We start from the raw sequence: 17,784 nt of genomic DNA on the forward strand, positions 1-17,784 counted from the left end.
CATCTGGCTGCTTTTGCTTATACAGCTAACTCTGCCGGTGACGCCCATAGTCAGAAGCGGGAGAAGGTACTATTCATATGCGACTCAACTGTACATGCACATAAGCTTGCTCGCAACCGCTCAAACAAATCTAATAAACAGTTGTGATGTCACGCTCATCAGAGGCCTAGTAAGTCTATGTCAGAGGCAATTTGTTGTTATGAAGCATTGCATAGTCTTCCTAAAGCCTTTGACACATTTCGCTGTTGGCAGTTGCTTGTATGAGCACTGTGTTTTGTTGTTGTATATGGTGCATTTGCTTTCCAACTTAAGTTTTATTTTCGTTTTTTTTCTCTCATTTGTGTTTTATTCTGCAGTATAATTCTGCAGTAGCGAGGTACAGTAATATTCTTTGTTAGAGTACTGGTTCTTACCAGTCAGTTACAAAAATTTAACTAAAAACTAAAACAATGAAAATTCCCAGAATTCTAAAAAGTTCCTGGGTATTTCCCAGTTTTCTCCCGGAAGAAAAAATTCACGGATTTTTCCCGGATCTCCCGGTTGTCCCGGGTTGTATACACCATGCAGATCCTCGGTTTTCTTTTTGTCTTCTATATTTTATTCTTGTCAGCAGCTTGGATGCATGAGCTGTTAATCTGATTGTGTGTAGTTTTCACACTTGTTGCACCTTACTTTCTTCAGAATTGTGTCGATGATATTTTTCTGAAAGTCTGAGGGTATGACGCTAATCTCATAGATGCTAAACACTAACCTGAATAGTCATCTGGTTGCCATTTCCCCCAGTGACTTTAGAAATTCTGATAGAATTTAATCAATACCTTCTGCCTTATTTGATCTCAAGTCTTCCAGAGCTCCTTGAAATTTCAACTTTAGTAGTGGATCCCCTATCTCTTCCATATCAACTCCAATTTCTTCTTCTGTCATGTCATCAGACAAGTCCTTTCACTCAAAGAGCCCTCAGTGTACTCTTTCTATATATCCATTCTCACAGTGGAAATCCAATTGCACTCTTAACATTACCAGCCTCACTTTTAATTTAACCTAAAGTTGTTTTGATTTATGATTTATCTGAGTCAGTCTTCTTGACAATCGTTTCTTCTTTAATTTTTCAAATATTTCCTGCAGCCATTTCCCCTTGGCTGCATTCTACTTGCTATTTATTTCATTCTTAAGTGATTTGTGTTACTAAATTCCTGTATTTCCCTGAACATGTTTGTACTTCACTCTTTTGACAAAGAAATTTGAAGTATTTCATGTGTCACCCAAGGTTTCTTTGCAGTTACCTTCTTTTTACCAATGTCTGTCTTTCCAACATCAGTGATCGTCATTTTTAGAGATGCCCACTCCTCTTCAGGTGCACTGTCTAGTTTGGTGCTCCTTATTGCAGTATTGACATCCTTAGGAAACTCTTCTCATCATTCCTCATTTATTTAGTATCCCACTTCCTTCCACATTGATTCTTTTGGACAATTCTCTTAAAACTATGCCTGCTCTTCATTCATAAGGGCTTACAAAGCAGTCAGTTCACGTGGCTCAAAGACAGTTCTGTACTCCCTCCAATCTCTATTCTCTATTCCAGGCCCTTTAGGATCATTTATAGGAGAGGAAAAACATTTGCCATTGATGAGCATGCCAAGGAGGACACCATTTATTTATTTTTTATTTACACATCAAATTCTGTAGGACCAAATTGAGGAGCAAATCTCCAAGGTCATGGAATGTGTCAGTACATGAAATTACAACATAGAAGTAATAACAGACAAATATAAAATGTTTCTGAACCCAAAAAAGTCAATCCATAAGTTTTAACTAAACACAATCAACAAAACAACAAGAATCAGCTTAAATTTTCAAGGAACTCCTCGACGGAATAGAAGGAGTGAACCATGAGGAAACTCTTCAGTTACGATTTGAAAGTGCGTGGATTGCTGCTAAGATTTTTGAATTCAAGTAGTAACTTATTGAAAATGTATGCAGAAGTATAGTGCACAAGAGTTAAGGAAGTCCAATTCAAAAGCAGGTTTGACTTATGCTGAGTATTAACTGAGTGAAAGCTGCTTATTCTTGGGATAAGTTACTATTGTTAACAAGATATGACAGTAAGTAATATATATGTTGAGAGGCCAATGTCAAAATACCCAGACTCGTGAACAGGATTTGACAAGAGGTTCGTAAACTTACACCACTTATTGCCTGAACCGCCTGGCAAAAATATCCTTTTGGAATGGGAAGACAGAAGCAAATGAAGCAAATGAAAATAAGCAAAGTAGATTAATTTTTGTGTCAAATGATTACTCACTTCAGATACCATTTGAATAGTAAAAGTGGCAGCATTAAGTCTTTGAACAAGATCCTGAACATGGGCTTTCCACAACAGTTTACCATCTGAACACCTAGAAATTTGAACTGCTCAGTTTCACTAATCATATGCCCATTCTGTGAAATTAAAACGTCAGGTTTTGTTGAGCTGTGTGTTAGAAACTGTAAAAACTGAGTGTTACTGTGATTTAGTGTTAGTTTATTTTCTACAAGCCATGAACGTAGGTCATGAACTGCACTATTTGAAACTGGGACAATGTTGCACACAACATTCTGTACTACTACTGATCTACTGGCTTCAGCAAACAAAAATATTTTAGGGTCACCCGTAATTCTAGAGGGCATATCAATTATATAAATAAGGGACAAGAGTGGCTCCAACACTGATCCCTGCCCCCCCCCCCCCCCCCCCCCCATGCTCCTCACATTTGGCCGTACCCCACTCAGATCCCACATCACGGCCATTCTCAACATTGTGAATAATGATCTTTTGCTGTCTGTTGCTAAAGTAAGAGGTGAAGCAATTGAGAGCTACTACCTGTATTCCGTAATGGTACAACTTCTGGAGCAAAATGTTGTGATCAGCACAATCAAATGCCTTAGTTAAACCAAAAAAGTATGCCTAGCATTCAAAACCTTTTGTTTAACCCATCCAGTAACTCACAGAGAAAAGAGAATATAGCATTTTCATTTGTTAAACGACTTCTAATGCCAAACTGTACATTTGATAGCAAATTGTGTGATATAAAATGATCAATTATCCTTAAATACACAGCCTTTTCAATAACTTTAGCAGACACTGATGGCATAGAAATAGATCTAAAATTGTCTACATTGTTCCTGTCATCCTTTTTCTAAAGTAGCTTTACTGCTGAGCCCTTTAATCATTCAGGAAACTGACCAGTCCTAAAGGAAAAATTACAAATAAGGCTAATACAGGACTGAGATGTGCAGCACAGTACTTTAACATTCTGCTAAGCACTCCTTCATAACCATGAGAGTCCTTAGTCTTCAGTGATTTAATTATGGACTCAATCTACCCCCTGTTTGTATTACAGAGGAATATTTCAGACATCAGTCTCGAAAGGCATTTGCCAAGTTAGTTATATGATTTTCTGTAGAAACTAAATTTTTATTTAATTCACCAGTAATGCTCAGAAAATGATTGTTAAATACTGTACATATATCTGATTCATCAGCAACAGAAATATTTTTACTACGAACTGACTTTATATCATCGACCTTGTGCTACTGACCAGACACTTCCTTCATAACTGACCATATGGTTTTAATTTTATCATGTGAATTAGCTATTCTATTTGCATACCACATACTCTTTGCCTTCCAAATAAAATTTTAAGTACCTTGCAATAGTGTTTGTAATGGGCTACTGAAGTTCAATTTCAACTTCTAACATTTTAATAGAATTCCTGCTTTGTTCTACATGATATCCTTATCCCACTAGTCAGCCACACAGGCTGCCTATTACTGCTAGTACCCCATGTAGAACGTTCTAATGGAAAGCAACTCTCAGAGGGCATGAGAAACGTGTTAAGGAAAGCATTGTATTTATCATCTATGTTATCGGCACTATAAACATCCCGCAATTCTTGTTCCTTGACAAGGTTTAAAAAAACTCTCTATTGCTGCTGGATCAACTTTCCTACATAGTTTGTAATTATATGTGACATTTGTTTGAGCACAAAGGCTTTTTAGTGTTAAAATTTGTGCATCATGGTGTGAAAGGCCATTCACCGTTTTACTAGCAGAATGCCCATATTGTATACTGACAATGGAGCACTCCTCACTTGCAGTGCACCTAAACTGGATATACGGGCAGCTACACCAGCAGCATATGTGTCCAAGCTACTGTCACTTCCTAATCCTGAACGTCTTGTACATGTTTGATCAGGATAGCGATGTATAAGTTCCTGTAAGTGAAAGAAGTTCATGGCTTCACATCAATGGCATTACATCAAGATGCTAACTCAGTTCAGCAGATCAAGAAGTCTTTCCAATTACCAGGTGCTTTCTTAGTCCATGTAAGATTGTATGTGGAGGTGGTGGCAGATATGACAAACTGGCCTTGTCTTGACACTCTCGATGGACTGCCAATTGAAGTAATTAAGAAAGGATCCAGCTGTGTCATCCTCATGTGGTCAGTCACAACATAGCTGGTCATGTCCCCAAAAACAGTTCCTCAGGGGAAAGAAGAAAGTGAGATTCATATCATTTCAGGTCATCTCTTTGGCCGAGAATGGCCTTCCTCTCTTCAAAAAAAGGTAGGAACTGATGAAGCAACATCACTAGATACCATATTGTCACCAGTGTGAATGTGAACATTATCTCATACTCAAATATGTTATCTTTTATGTTAATTTTTGTTTTGGTCTTTAGTGCCTGTAACTTGTACTGATTATTTATATAGTGAATATGTATGTTTCAACAGAATGAAGTTGCATTTAATGCCACTGACCATGTTCTGCATTAATGGAGAGGAAGTAATATCATGTACCCATAGTTTCACCACTTCTACATTGTTGCTTCATATACAAATGGTTGTAAGCATCATGCATGTGTTCTGGTATTGTACTTGAAATAGAGTATGAAATTTGTAACCAATTTTGTGTAAGGGAACATTAAAGGAGTTTTTGACAGATGAGATGGAACTCATAAAACGTTTGATACATGAACTTTCCACTGAATTTTGGTTTTTACAATCACAACATCAGACATAGAAATACAGGACCTCCATAATTAAAGTTTCAGTTTAAAAACACTATAGGGAACAGTCCATAGCTCAGAATGACATTAAATTTCAACAGCATGTTACTGACACAGGGGGAAAAGTCGTGGGGGTAGGGGGGCTTAATTAAAGTTTGACCAATAGACAGTACTGTAAGCAACTGAATATGCCCACCAACAGATGTGTAGCACACAAGTGTTCTATCAGTTTGCAGCTGAGATGCTCAACATGTCTGTTTCCATGAAGGATCACTGCTGGTAAAGCTCTTTTATAAGAACAGTGACTGTGCACCAGTAGCCCTGCAGAAGTTTTGGACACTCAGTGGTATGAAAAAAGGTACTGGTCTGATGTCTGGTAAGAGTCTAGAGATAATGATTACAAAATCTGAAAAGACAGTTTTTTGAAAAAAGGGAAAAAGGCAGAGGGAGGAAAGCAGTTGATCCAACATCTGTTGAAGATATGGCCATAGCACTGCAGGAGGGGTCGAGCAGTGGTGTGCAAACATGTAACGCTTGGGGAATTGCCAAAAATTTGGACATGCCTGCAAGCATGATTCATAAGATCCTAAGAAACCTCCTGCATTGCTACCCATTCAAAATTACCCATGGTCAGGAGTTGCTTCTTGCTGAGTTGCCAGCAAAACAAACATTTGCTGTGGAATTTCTTGCTGTCATAGTAGTGGACAATGAATGGCCATGGGACATTCTGTGGGCAAAAGAACCCTATTTTGATCTCCAAGGATATGTCACTATGAAGAATAGTAGAATACAAGTAACAGAAAATATGCAGGTACATCAACTGGTACCACTTCATTCTGCGAAGATGATCTGTGACATGGGTTGGCTGCATCATTTATTGTAGGATCACTTTTTTTTTGTTGAGGAGATCAGTCCTGCAGGTATCATCACTGGCATATGCTATTAGTCTTTTGTGCACCAGCCTAATTCCAACCTTTCAACAGCAATGATGTGTGGCTAGAATCATTTTTATGCAAGATGGTGTTCCTCCACACATTACACAGCCAGTGAAGTGGTGAAGTAGCTGCTGCAGAGGCAGTTCAGAAATATTAGAATTATCAGCTTGCTGTCTAGATCACCTGATCCTAGTCCACATGACTCCTGGTTGTGGGTTTACCTGAAAATGTTGTATTCAGTGCTTCAATTATTAACATAGCTGAACTGAAGGCACACATTGAGCAACACATTCTGAATGTGACTTCCGAAGTACTCTGATCTGTTGGTGAACATGGTGTTTCGTGATTTCAACTTATGGCAGAAAATGGTGGACAGCATGTTGAACATATATCACACCAGTCGAAAACAATTCAAAACCCATGGAATTTCACTTTTTATGTGGTTTCTGGCCCCAGGACAGTTAAAAATCAATGTCATTTTGCTTCTAGTGCAGTTTTTGGCCTCATGACAAAAGCGGAGACCATTTTTCTTTTCATGTGGGCTTTTGCTCAGAACAGTTAAACACTGATTTTTCACATTAGATATGGTATGACCTTGCTGTGGTGTGTGGACTGACCTAACTAACAGTGCGACAACTGTTATTATCAAACTTGTGTTATCATGCCATTGAACACTATGGATGATGCAATATGCATCTCAAACCATAGTTGCCATATTGTGATTCATCTGTCATTTGTAGCTGACCCCATTTACATTAAGAGACTTTTTTGTTTCATAATTTTTCCCCCTGTACCATAATACGCTACTCAGATTTAACAACATTCTGAGCAGTGGATCTCTTTCTACATTATTTTGAAACTGGAACTTTAATTATGGACACTCTGTAGTTTGCATGCATAATTTTCTTCCTTGCCTATGATTTAGAGTGAGGCTCAGTATTTTGGTGAGGGGTCCAATTGAACAAAAAGCAAGAAATTGAAGATTTTTGTAAGTTCAAGAGAAAATTAAAAATGTAATTGACTAACAACTCTTATAAATTAGCTAACGATATAGATTAAGGGACTGAAGATTCATATTAATTGTAAGACAAGTAGCATTCCTCATTTTAACCTTTCAAATTATTAATGGTACATACAGCCCACTGCTAACATATGACAAATATTTGTCTAGTCATGTAGATATGAAGCTAGTAGTAGGAAGTAAGGAGCTCCTGTTTAATTCAACTGAGCTCACAGTGGTTTTATTCAGATTAGTTGCATTTCTGCCAATTTTTCTTTGTTGAACTTAGCATGAGAAAACACTAAGAATTAAATACTAATGGAATTTCCAACAGATATTTCACTTCGTTAACATATTCACTTCCATGATGAATTGATGAATGAATGAAGGAAAGTGTGCAAGACAGTTAAGGCTTTTCATTTACTCTATTATGCAATTTTTATATCCTGCTGAGTCCTTTCTGAATAAACACAAGTAAATAAAAATGAATAGAATTTTCGTCTGTTTATGTAGGCATGAATGGTTATTATACCATGCAAACACTTACTCTTAGTGTAATCTAGTAATCCAGCACCTGTGGCTTGACAGTCTAGATGTTCAAGTATTTTGCATATTAAATGTAGAGGTTTTAATTCAACTTTGTACATATATTATGTCTCAGCTTCCTGTCAGACTGGAACAATACAGATAGCTATAGTAGAATAGCCCACTGCAGACTTTAAACAACATGCCATATCATGGCATGTAGTGCATTGTGTGCTTTCCCCTTTCACGGCAACAGTGTGGGAACTACAAATCAAACTTACATCAACTGTTGATGTCTGATGAGTAGTATTCATATTTCACCTTGAATATGACATCACTGAACTTACGTCCTTATGTTAGTGGTTGCTCTCATTGTGTGACATAATTAGCTTTGACATGTCATTATTTAAAGCATCCAAGAATGTACAAAGCATTTACATGTATGTCACACCCGTGTCCCATCTCATTTATCGCTTTTGTCATTTGCTTAGATAATTTATCTTAACAGTGTTATTGTGTAAATTTATACTTGTGTGCAGATTCTGGGGATGGTAACCAAAAAGTGTTAACAAAATTAGGATCTCATTACAATGAATGCAAATTTTTAGTATAAAATTTTACCCTGTTCGTGAAAATTCAGCCCACATTTGACGTATCATTCTGCCAAACCTTTCTTCAGTCCCAGATGGTCTGCGTCCAGAAAGCTGCTGCATAAGGGATGGGCCAAGAAGATGCAGCAATTCTGAACCATGTGCAGCACCTAACAGTGACATCCAATTGACCTGACATTAGTTCAAGTGTTCCTAATAAATTATTTACCTGAGTTATAAAAATAAATATCATTTTTGTAGAAATAAATACCTCATACATATATTTATTTTTACTAGGCTTTCCTTTTTGTAACCAAAGTAACCACATACTGATTAGAGTTAACACAGTACCACATGCTGTTAAGTTATAATTATAAGAAAAGAAGGTGGGAAGAAAGAAAGTTTACTAATGTTGTATTGATGATGAGATATTCAATGATACAGTGCAAGCTCTGATTAGGTAAGGATGGTGAACTAAATTGGCCTTGTCCTTTACAAAGGAATCATTCAATAAACTGATTTAATTAATTTAGCAAAATCATGGAAGCCTAAATCTGGATGGCCAGACAGGAATCTGTGTCACCTTTCTCAGTTGTTAAATAGCTAGTGACAGGTCTCATTATTTGAATGTTTTTATTCCAGCATAATATATTATTTTTGCCAAACTTTTATGTTTGTTTGAGCACAAGAAGAGTGAGTTTGAATGATCATTTTCGTGTGACAGAGTCAGTATAAATAAGTACAGCATTTCTGTCAGATCTTGAAACAAAAAGTAGATAATATATATCAGTTACATCCACAACTTTCATTTTCAACCATGGGTAAGAGAAATAATATATATCAATTATGTCCATCAGTTTTAATTTCAGCCATGGGCAAGAGAAAAACATTGGTGTATTTGCTGATCTGTGAAAGAATACATAAAGAGTTTCTCCTGCTTTAGATAGATATGAAATTTGAACTACACAAGAAAAATTTATCAAACTCATAATATCACATTGTGCAGTGTAGATAATCAAATTTATATTGTTTGTTTAAAGTAGCTCTGTATTAACAAACATCCAAGGGCAACACCAGCTACAAAAATAACACAGGGTGTGAGTTTAACCTGTCGTCAAAGAGACAGTGAACTCTCCTATACCAAACAAGTTGAGTTTTTCAGTAACAGCTTGTACATACATATTTTAAACTATAATGCCTTGTCAATCCAACCACTCTCTTCTGTCACTGGCTATTCATTTCAGTCCAATGTAATTGTCACAGCCTATCCTCTTCTTGATTCCTTCCAAATACTTCATCCTAGCCCATCCTATTCTTTTCATTATCAGCACTTTCCCTTCAAGAATATAAATGATGAAAGTGTGCAATAAATTTTATTTTCCTCTTTTCCATCTCATTTAATAATCATCTCTCTTCATTGATTTCCATGAAGACTACCAGGTTGGTTTTTCATCCTGTCCAGCTCATTCTTGTCATTTTCTGCCCTAATCACATTTCAACAGCTGCAAGTCAATTCCCTTCCAATTTACCCCAAGCACAACTTTCACTTTCATCCACTCCATAGAAAAGATTTGGTGAAGGATTTTATAACACCTAACTTCATATGTTTCTGGTTAAAATGTTTCTCTTATCCGTAAATACCTGTTTTGCCAGTGCAACCCTTTTCTCCATACCCAAATGCATCAGTTGTCTTGTGTGACTATTCAATCTCAATATTGTTTCATGACATATTATGATATCATCAGTTTCTATATTGATTTTAGTTTCCCTCATATTTTTCTTACTGCCATTATTTTCATTTTCCAGTCATTCATTTTTAATTTCCATTGTTTAAGAATGTGTGATATGACTTTCAGCGTAGTGAAAAGGATAGTTGCTACTCACCATTTAGCAGAGAAGAGAGAAGCTGAGTCACAGAAAGGCACAAAAAATACTGTTGGAACTTAGTTTTTGGCCTACAAGGCCTTTGTCAAAAGTAGACAACACACACACACACACACACACACACACACACACACACACACACACACACATTCAAATTCAACTCACACACACATACCACAGTCTCTGGCTGGCTGGAGGCAGACTGTAAGCTCCAAGGCATTATGGCAGAGGCAACTGGGTGGGGGAAAGGAGGTGGCTGGGGCAGGGAGGGGGGAAGAATGTCAGGATATGGGTGGGGGACAGTAAAGTGATGCTGGGAGCATGCAGGCACTAGATGGAAAGAGGGGTAGCTAGGATCAGTTGGCAGGTTAGACGGAGAGTGGGGGTGGGGGGAGGAAGGATCCGGATGGCACAGGCCCTGAAGCAGTCATTGAATGAAGGAGACATCATGTTGGACAGCATGCTCAGCAACAGGCTTGTTTTTGTACAAGATTACGAGCATAATTATGATTTGTAGAGTCCTCAGTGAGATACCCGGTATATTTCGAGAGGGACCACTCATCATTACATATGCAGTGCCATGGGTGGCTAGACTGTATGGAAGGGACTTCTTGGTATGGAATGGATGGCAGCTGTCAAAATGGAGGTATTGCAGATGATTGGTAGGTTTGATATGGACAGAGCTCTTGATGTAGCCATTTTGAGGTGGAAGCCAACATTGAGAACAGTGGCTTGCTGAGTTGAGTAGGACCAGATGAAGGAATGGGGGAGAAGGTGTTGAGGTTCTGGAGGTATCTGGATAGGATATTCTCACTCTTGGTCCAGATCAGGAAGATGTCAGCAGCGAATCGGAACCAGGTGAGGGGTTTGAGCTTCTGGGTGTTTAGGAATGATTCCTTTAGATGGCCCATGAATATGTTGGAATAGGATGTTGCCATGTTGGTGCCCACAGCTGTACCCCAGATTTGTTTCTAGGTAATGCCTTGAAAGAAGTAGTAATTGTTGGTGAATGTATTAGTTGGTTATGGTGCCTAAGGAGGAGGTGGTTGGTGCGGAATCCACCGCGCTTTGGGAAAGGCAGTGTTCAATAGTGATAAGGTGATGGGAATTAGGAATTTTGTGTAAAGGGAGCTGGCACCACTAGTGATGAACAGTACACTGTGTGGTAAAGGAACAGAAATTGTGGGAAGTCAGTGGAGGAAATGGTTGGTATCTTTTATATGAGTTGATAGGTTGCAGGTAATAGGCTGAAGGTTTTAGTCTACAAGAGCAGATATTCTCTCAGTGGGGGAGGGGAGGAGGGGGCAGTAATCAAGCACAGTGAGGTGTCCTGTGTGATTGGATTTATGAATTTTTAGCAATCATGTAGAAGGTAGGAGCGTGGGGAATGCTAGGGGTGAGGAGAGAGATGGGCTATGGGGAAATGTTCTGGGGTGTGCCAAAGGATTTGAGGAGAGACTGGGGATCATGCTGGATTTCTGGAATGGGGTCACTGCAGCAAGTCTTGTAGGTGGATGAATCTGACAGCTGGCAGAGTCCTGCCAGGTAATCCATGTGATTAAAAAACATCTGTGGTGGAGCCTTTGTCAGCAGGTACAATGTATGGTTGGGATTAATTTTTAGGTAGTGGATTGTGAATCTTGCTGTGGATGTAAGGTTAGTTTGCATGCTGAGGGATTTGGCTGACAAATCCTATCTCCCAGGCCTACTACAGTTACTCCACCCTCAAAACACCCTCCCACTACCACACAGAATCCAGAACCTAAATAGACCCCAAACACAGTCATGAACCTTTCTTCTAAAAGCCTTAGCACCAACATGGCACCATCCTGTGCCAACATATGCATGGACCATCTAGAGGGGTCCTTCCTAAACACCCAGAATCTCAAACCCCTCACCTGGTTCATATTCGCTACTGACATCTTCCTGATCTGGATTGAGGATGAGAACACCCTATCCACATTCCTCCATAACCTCAACACTTTGCCCCCATTCACTTCATGTGCTCCTACTCAACCCGACAAGCTTCTGTCCTTGATGTTGACCTCCACCTCAAAATGGCTATATCAGTACATCTGACCATATCAAACCTACCAACCACCAGCAATATCTCCACTTCAACAGCTGCCACCCATTCCATGCCAAGAAGTCCTTTCCATACAGCCTAGCCACCTGTGGCTGTCCCAAATGTAGTGATGAGTAGTCCATCTCGAAATATACTGGGGGTCTCACTGAGGACTTTACAGATAATAATTATCCTCCTAATCCTGTACAAAAACAGATTTCCTGTGCCTTATCTTTCCAGTCACCCATCACCTCCCAAAGCCCCACCATCTAGTCACAGAGGAGCATTCCCCTTGTGACTCAGAACCACCTGGACTAGAGCAACTGAATTACATTCTCCACCAGGGTTTCGACTACCTCTTGTCGTGCCCTGAAATGAGAAATGTCCCACCCATTATCCTTCCCACTACTCCCTCAGTGTTATTCTGCTGCCCAACGAACCTACACAATATCCTCATTCACCTCTACACAACCCCTGCTCCCAGTCCCTTGCTGCCTCCCACCACCAACTACTCCAGTCTGGTCACAAACATCATATATCCCATCAAAAGCAGGGCTACCTGTGGAACCAGTCATGTGATCTACGAGTTAAGCTGCAACCACTGTGCTGCATTCTACATGGGCATAACAACCAACAAGCTATCTGTCCGTATGAACGGCCACTGATAAACTGTGGCCAAGAAACAACTGGAGCATCCTGTTACTGAGCATGCTCTCCAACATGATGTCCTTCAATTCAGTGACTGCTTCACAGCCTGTGCCTGTGCCACCAACACCAGCTTTTCTGAACTGCACAGATGGGAATTGTCCTACATTCCTATAACCCTCCTGGCCTTAACCTTCATTACTCATTGTCCTTACCCATCTAGCCCCTTCCCTGTCCCTATTCCAGCACTACAGCACTACACAGTCCTCTATTCTACCAATGTGCCCAGTCTGTTTACTTCTCTCTGTTTCCAGTAATCTCCCCCTCTCTCCCCCAACCCTCTATCTAACCTCCTGATTGAACCTAGCTGCCCCACTCAGCACCTCACCCCTGCTTGCTCCCAGCAGCACTTTACCATCCTCCACCTCTACACTGCTTTTCCTGGTCCTCCCCGACCCACCTACCTCCTTACCCCTCAGCCAGCTGCCTCTCCCGTAATGCGCTGCTGCTCAGTCTTGCTTCAGCTGCCAGATTCTGTGGTCATGTGCAGGTGAGTTGCATTTGTGTGAATGTGTGCATATGTGTAGCTTGTCTGTTTTTGAAAAGGCCTTGTTGGCTGAAAGCTAACTTTCCAACAGTCTTCTTGTTGTGCCTTTTTGCAACTCAGTATCTCCACTTTATGGTGATCAGCAACTTTCCTTTTCATTATACTGATACCTTCCATCCTGGATTTTCCATTGTCTGATTTGACTTTCACCATTCTATTTGTTTCTCTTTCAGAGTCTGCAACTATTATTTGTCATTAGAAAATCTGATACAGTGTATACTGTCACCACTGTTTTTTATTACCTTTGTCTTTTCTTTCATGATCTGAATATTTTCCTCAATGAACACACTAAACAAATGTGGAGATACAGGACATTCTTGTAGGCTCCTCATCTAATCCTATTTTTGTTCTCTACCTTATTGATGTCTATTTTTGTGCATTGGTTCTGATACAGTTGATTAATCGTTTTTCCATCCTTCCAGTCCTGTCCTATTTACTTCATACTTCTAAACAGTAGTTCACATTGTCAAACCTTTTTATAAGCCCACAAAGGTAAGATAAGTTCTGCTACTCATACCCATCCTTGCCTCCAATAGCATGTGCAAGACCAAAATTACTTCTCTTGTTTATCTACCTTTTTCTTATCCAAAATGGTTTTCTCTAGCTTACCTACATCTCCTTTTATGCTGCTCTTAACTGTATTAATCAACATTTAAGAGGCATGTTATAACATTATAAGTAAGTCTTCTGTAATTTATGCAATCCATTACCTTCCCTATTTTAGATGTGGTAATAGTTCTGTATTGTATGAAGTGTTTTGTATGACTCCTTTTTAGTAGCAGTCATTTATTACTCTGAATAATTGGTCTTCAATCTTGTTACCTTGTTACCAGTTCTGCAGTGATGTCATCAACACCAGTTGCACTTTCTTCTTTGAATCTCTGCAGAGCATGTTCAAATATATGTCTCATGATTCGAGGACCTTGCATTTTTCTTTCAGAAACATAGATGTCTTCCATCACATCATCTTTGTTCTTGAAGTCTTTATCAGCACACATTTCTTCTATGTATTGTCTCCAATGACTGCTGGCCTCCCAGTTGCTGAACATGCTGCCCACCACGATGTGCTTCACTGCAATGACTGCTTCACAGCCTGTGCCATTCCTACCAACACCAGCTTTTCTGAACTGCACAGGTGTTAACTTTCCCTACAACATGCCCTTCATTCCTGGGACTCCTCAGGCCTCAAGCTTCACTAGTCCCTTACCTCCACCTACCTGTACCTTTTCCTACTCCCACTCCAGCACTACACACATCTTCTATTCCATCCACCAACACATCTGCAATCTTTTTCCCTTCTCACCTCTCTCCTCTTCCCCCCCCCCCCCCCCCCCCCAATAGCACAGCCTTACGACTCTGCACCTAGCAGCCCTGTCCTGTTCCCACACATCCCTGCAGGTAGCACATCATCTTCCTCCACCCTTACCCAGATATCCCCCCCACCCCATGACTCCTCTTTACACTGCCACCACCCATCCCAGATTGCTGCTCATATCAGATGCAGTAGCAGTCTGCAGTCAGGCCACAGTGGCCAGAGACTGTGGTCATGTGTGTATGTATGAATTATGCTTATGTTAATTTGTGTGCGTTTTCTATTTCTAAAGGAGCACTTTCCTATCTGAAAGCTTAGATGTTTGGCTGTCTTTTCACTGTGCCTGTCCATGACTCAATGCCTGCAGCAATACATCCTTTTTATAATACTGACATGTTACACCTTGATGCACATGCTGTGTCCAGATTTATTGTTCAGGGATCAGTTCATTCTATCCAGCAATCTATTGTGCTTTTTACATTGTTTGCCTCTCTAAACCTGGCCTAGGAGCTGCAACAGATTTTGAGGCTCACATTATTCCTAAAATATTTCCAGTGTCTCATTTCTTTCAGTCTCAACCAGTCACACTGGCTCTTCATGATGATCTTGTGATCTTGAAGAAGAAGTAGCATAATGCTTTGACATGTATAGCTGACAGGCAGTGGGTAATACTGTTGTTAATTGTTTGCAAACTAGGAGAGAAACTGTGTCTGGGTGGTGATTTTAAAGCAATGATGAAATAACCCCATACCCTTTACTCTATACCAATGACTGTTCACACAGCTTTCTGGAGAGTAATATTTCCACAAGTTAAATTAGTCCAATTCTTATTTGCAGCTCCCATTAGATTAAGAATTCAAAAAACCCTTCTCATCAACACCCCTTTTGGGCTGTGCAATACAACAGATTACCAGACAGGGTCATCATTGCCTCTGAAATACTTGAGATATACCCAGAACTTACAAAAAAAATGTGCATATTAAATAGATCACATTACCATCAAAGATTAAAAACCACTAAACATCTGCAGATTTTTCAGTTTTTGTTTGAGATACTTCCACAATATTGCCTTAAATGGAACCATTTCACATGTTCTTTTCTTTTTCAACAAGCTGTCACATACATAGATTCCATTCTAAGCCAGAAATGTCTGAAACCAACTAAAGAGTATGGCAAACCTTGAGAAATAGCCTGCTTCCACTGCACATAAAAATTTGCAAGTGTTTCCAGATAAAATTAATTATTACACTAGATTCATTCCTTGAGCAGACAAAATATCTCACCTTTTAAAATCTTATGCAGAAAAGGCAAAAAAATCTGAGTGGTCACAAGCCTGTTAACAGGCATTTTGCAAATAAATAAAAAATCAACACTTTTTGTTGTTGTATACCATCCTGGTCTGTCTCTGGTCCTAGTAATGAAAACATCTTTACATGAAATCAGCTGAGGCCTGTGGGAATCCTGGGCATCTGGGACTGAAGTGAATGATGTAAAAATACCTTGGCAAAGAATTCCACTTTATTACCATTACTGCATACTGAACACATACAAAATGCTTTTCTGCGATACGCCCTACTCAAGAAACAAGCAGGTAAAAATATCTTGGTGAAGAATTTCACATTTATTGCCATTATTATACAGGGTGAGTCACTAATAATTGCCACCAAGAATAACTCCGAAAGTATGATAGGAGCTGAAAAGTTTGTGGGACAATGGGGGCCATTACATGATGTTGGTTTTTTGTTGCTAGGTGGGGTCGTGTCAGAGGTATGAAGGTTAACTTTTTTTTTTCAATGGAATGCTATAGTTTGGTACTTATTTTCTGATAGCAGCTGTCGAAACAAATCTAATGATCTGTAACAGTAAGGTCTTTGGAGGCCAATGAAGGTCACAAAGGTGCCATGAATGTTCATTTTCAGAAGGTGTTCGAAGTGATGACCATTGGTATCCCTTAACACATCAGCACTTACTGAAGCACGTGCTCTGACAATTTTTTCTCACATATCTTCAGGTGTAGTTGGAACCTCTTTACAAACAATTTCTTTTATGAATCGCCATAAGAAAATATTCAGAGGCATCAAGTCTGACGAACAAACTGGCCACGACACACATCTCCTCCATGTCCAATCCAATGATTTGTGAATTGTCTCTGCAACTCATTTCTAGCCATCAGCAAAAAATGTGCCGGGCGCCCATTGTGCTGATACCACATTCAGTTCCTTGTTCCTAAAGGTATTTCTTCCAATAACAGACCTAATATTTCTTGCAGCGACGGGGTGTTTTCATCGAATTAAATAAGGGCCTATAATTCAGTCCTCGAGAATCGCACACCATACATTCACTAACTGCTGTTTTTGGTGTGCAACTTGCCGCAGCCAACATGAATTTTCAGTTGCCCAGTAATGCATGTTATGCAAATTAACATTTCCATGGTCTGTGAATGTAGCCTCATCAGTAAATAAATCAAATTAATAAATGCGTTATCTCTCTGAATCTTAAGTTGAGATCATCAGCAGAATTCAATGTGATGCATACAATCCATACCAGTTCATTCTTGGTGGAGACTGATATGGTAAGGATGATATTTATGATGATGCAGAACACGAACAACACTGCTCTGGCTCATGACAGATTCCCTTGTGATTTGAAGCGAACTAATACAAGGATCTTGAACAACAGTGGCAAGAGTACCAATTTCCATTTCCTCGTTAGTATTTCCTTTCCCAGATATGTTTCCGATGCGTTAAAGATCCAGTTGTTCTCAATTTATCATATACACATTTAAATGCTTGACATGTAGGGTGAGTTCATTGAGAATATTTTTCAGCATATAAGCATATAAGCTCTCATTGAATTTCGTTGGAATTCTCCATAAATGAGAAGCATCTTTGAAGGAATGCATCATTCACATTTGCTTGATTCAATGATACAAGTCTTACCGTTCCTATTAGAGTTGTATTGCAAAACCAATGAATGGTGTTTACATGTCCATGGCACGTTAGATGGATATGGCATGTTCAGCGAATATTTACTATTTGCACGATATACGAGAGAGAACTGTCAGAGCATGTGCTTCAATAAGTGCTGAAGTGATAAGGAATCTGAATCCATGATAAGAAGATTGCAGCATTGCATTGATACCAGTGGTAATAACTTTGAACATCTTCTGCAAATGGAC

The 17,784-nt window shown here is 39.3% G+C and overlaps 1 protein-coding gene across 2 annotated transcripts in view; it reads right to left on the reverse strand.

The window, feature by feature from the left end:
• LOC126352223 (carboxylesterase 4A-like) overlaps positions 1-17,784 on the reverse strand; it is a 327,584-nt gene that overhangs the window by 45,974 nt on the left and 263,826 nt on the right. For both annotated transcript variants that reach the window (XM_050002670.1, XM_050002672.1), the window contains exon 11: positions 8,125-8,263. In XM_050002670.1, the coding sequence (XP_049858627.1) occupies positions 8,125-8,263 (139 nt within the window). The remainder of the gene's footprint in view (positions 1-8,124; positions 8,264-17,784) is intronic.

This window comes from Schistocerca gregaria, chromosome 1 (genome assembly GCF_023897955.1).
Source record: "Schistocerca gregaria isolate iqSchGreg1 chromosome 1, iqSchGreg1.2, whole genome shotgun sequence".
Taxonomy (NCBI): Eukaryota; Metazoa; Arthropoda; class Insecta; order Orthoptera; family Acrididae; genus Schistocerca; species Schistocerca gregaria.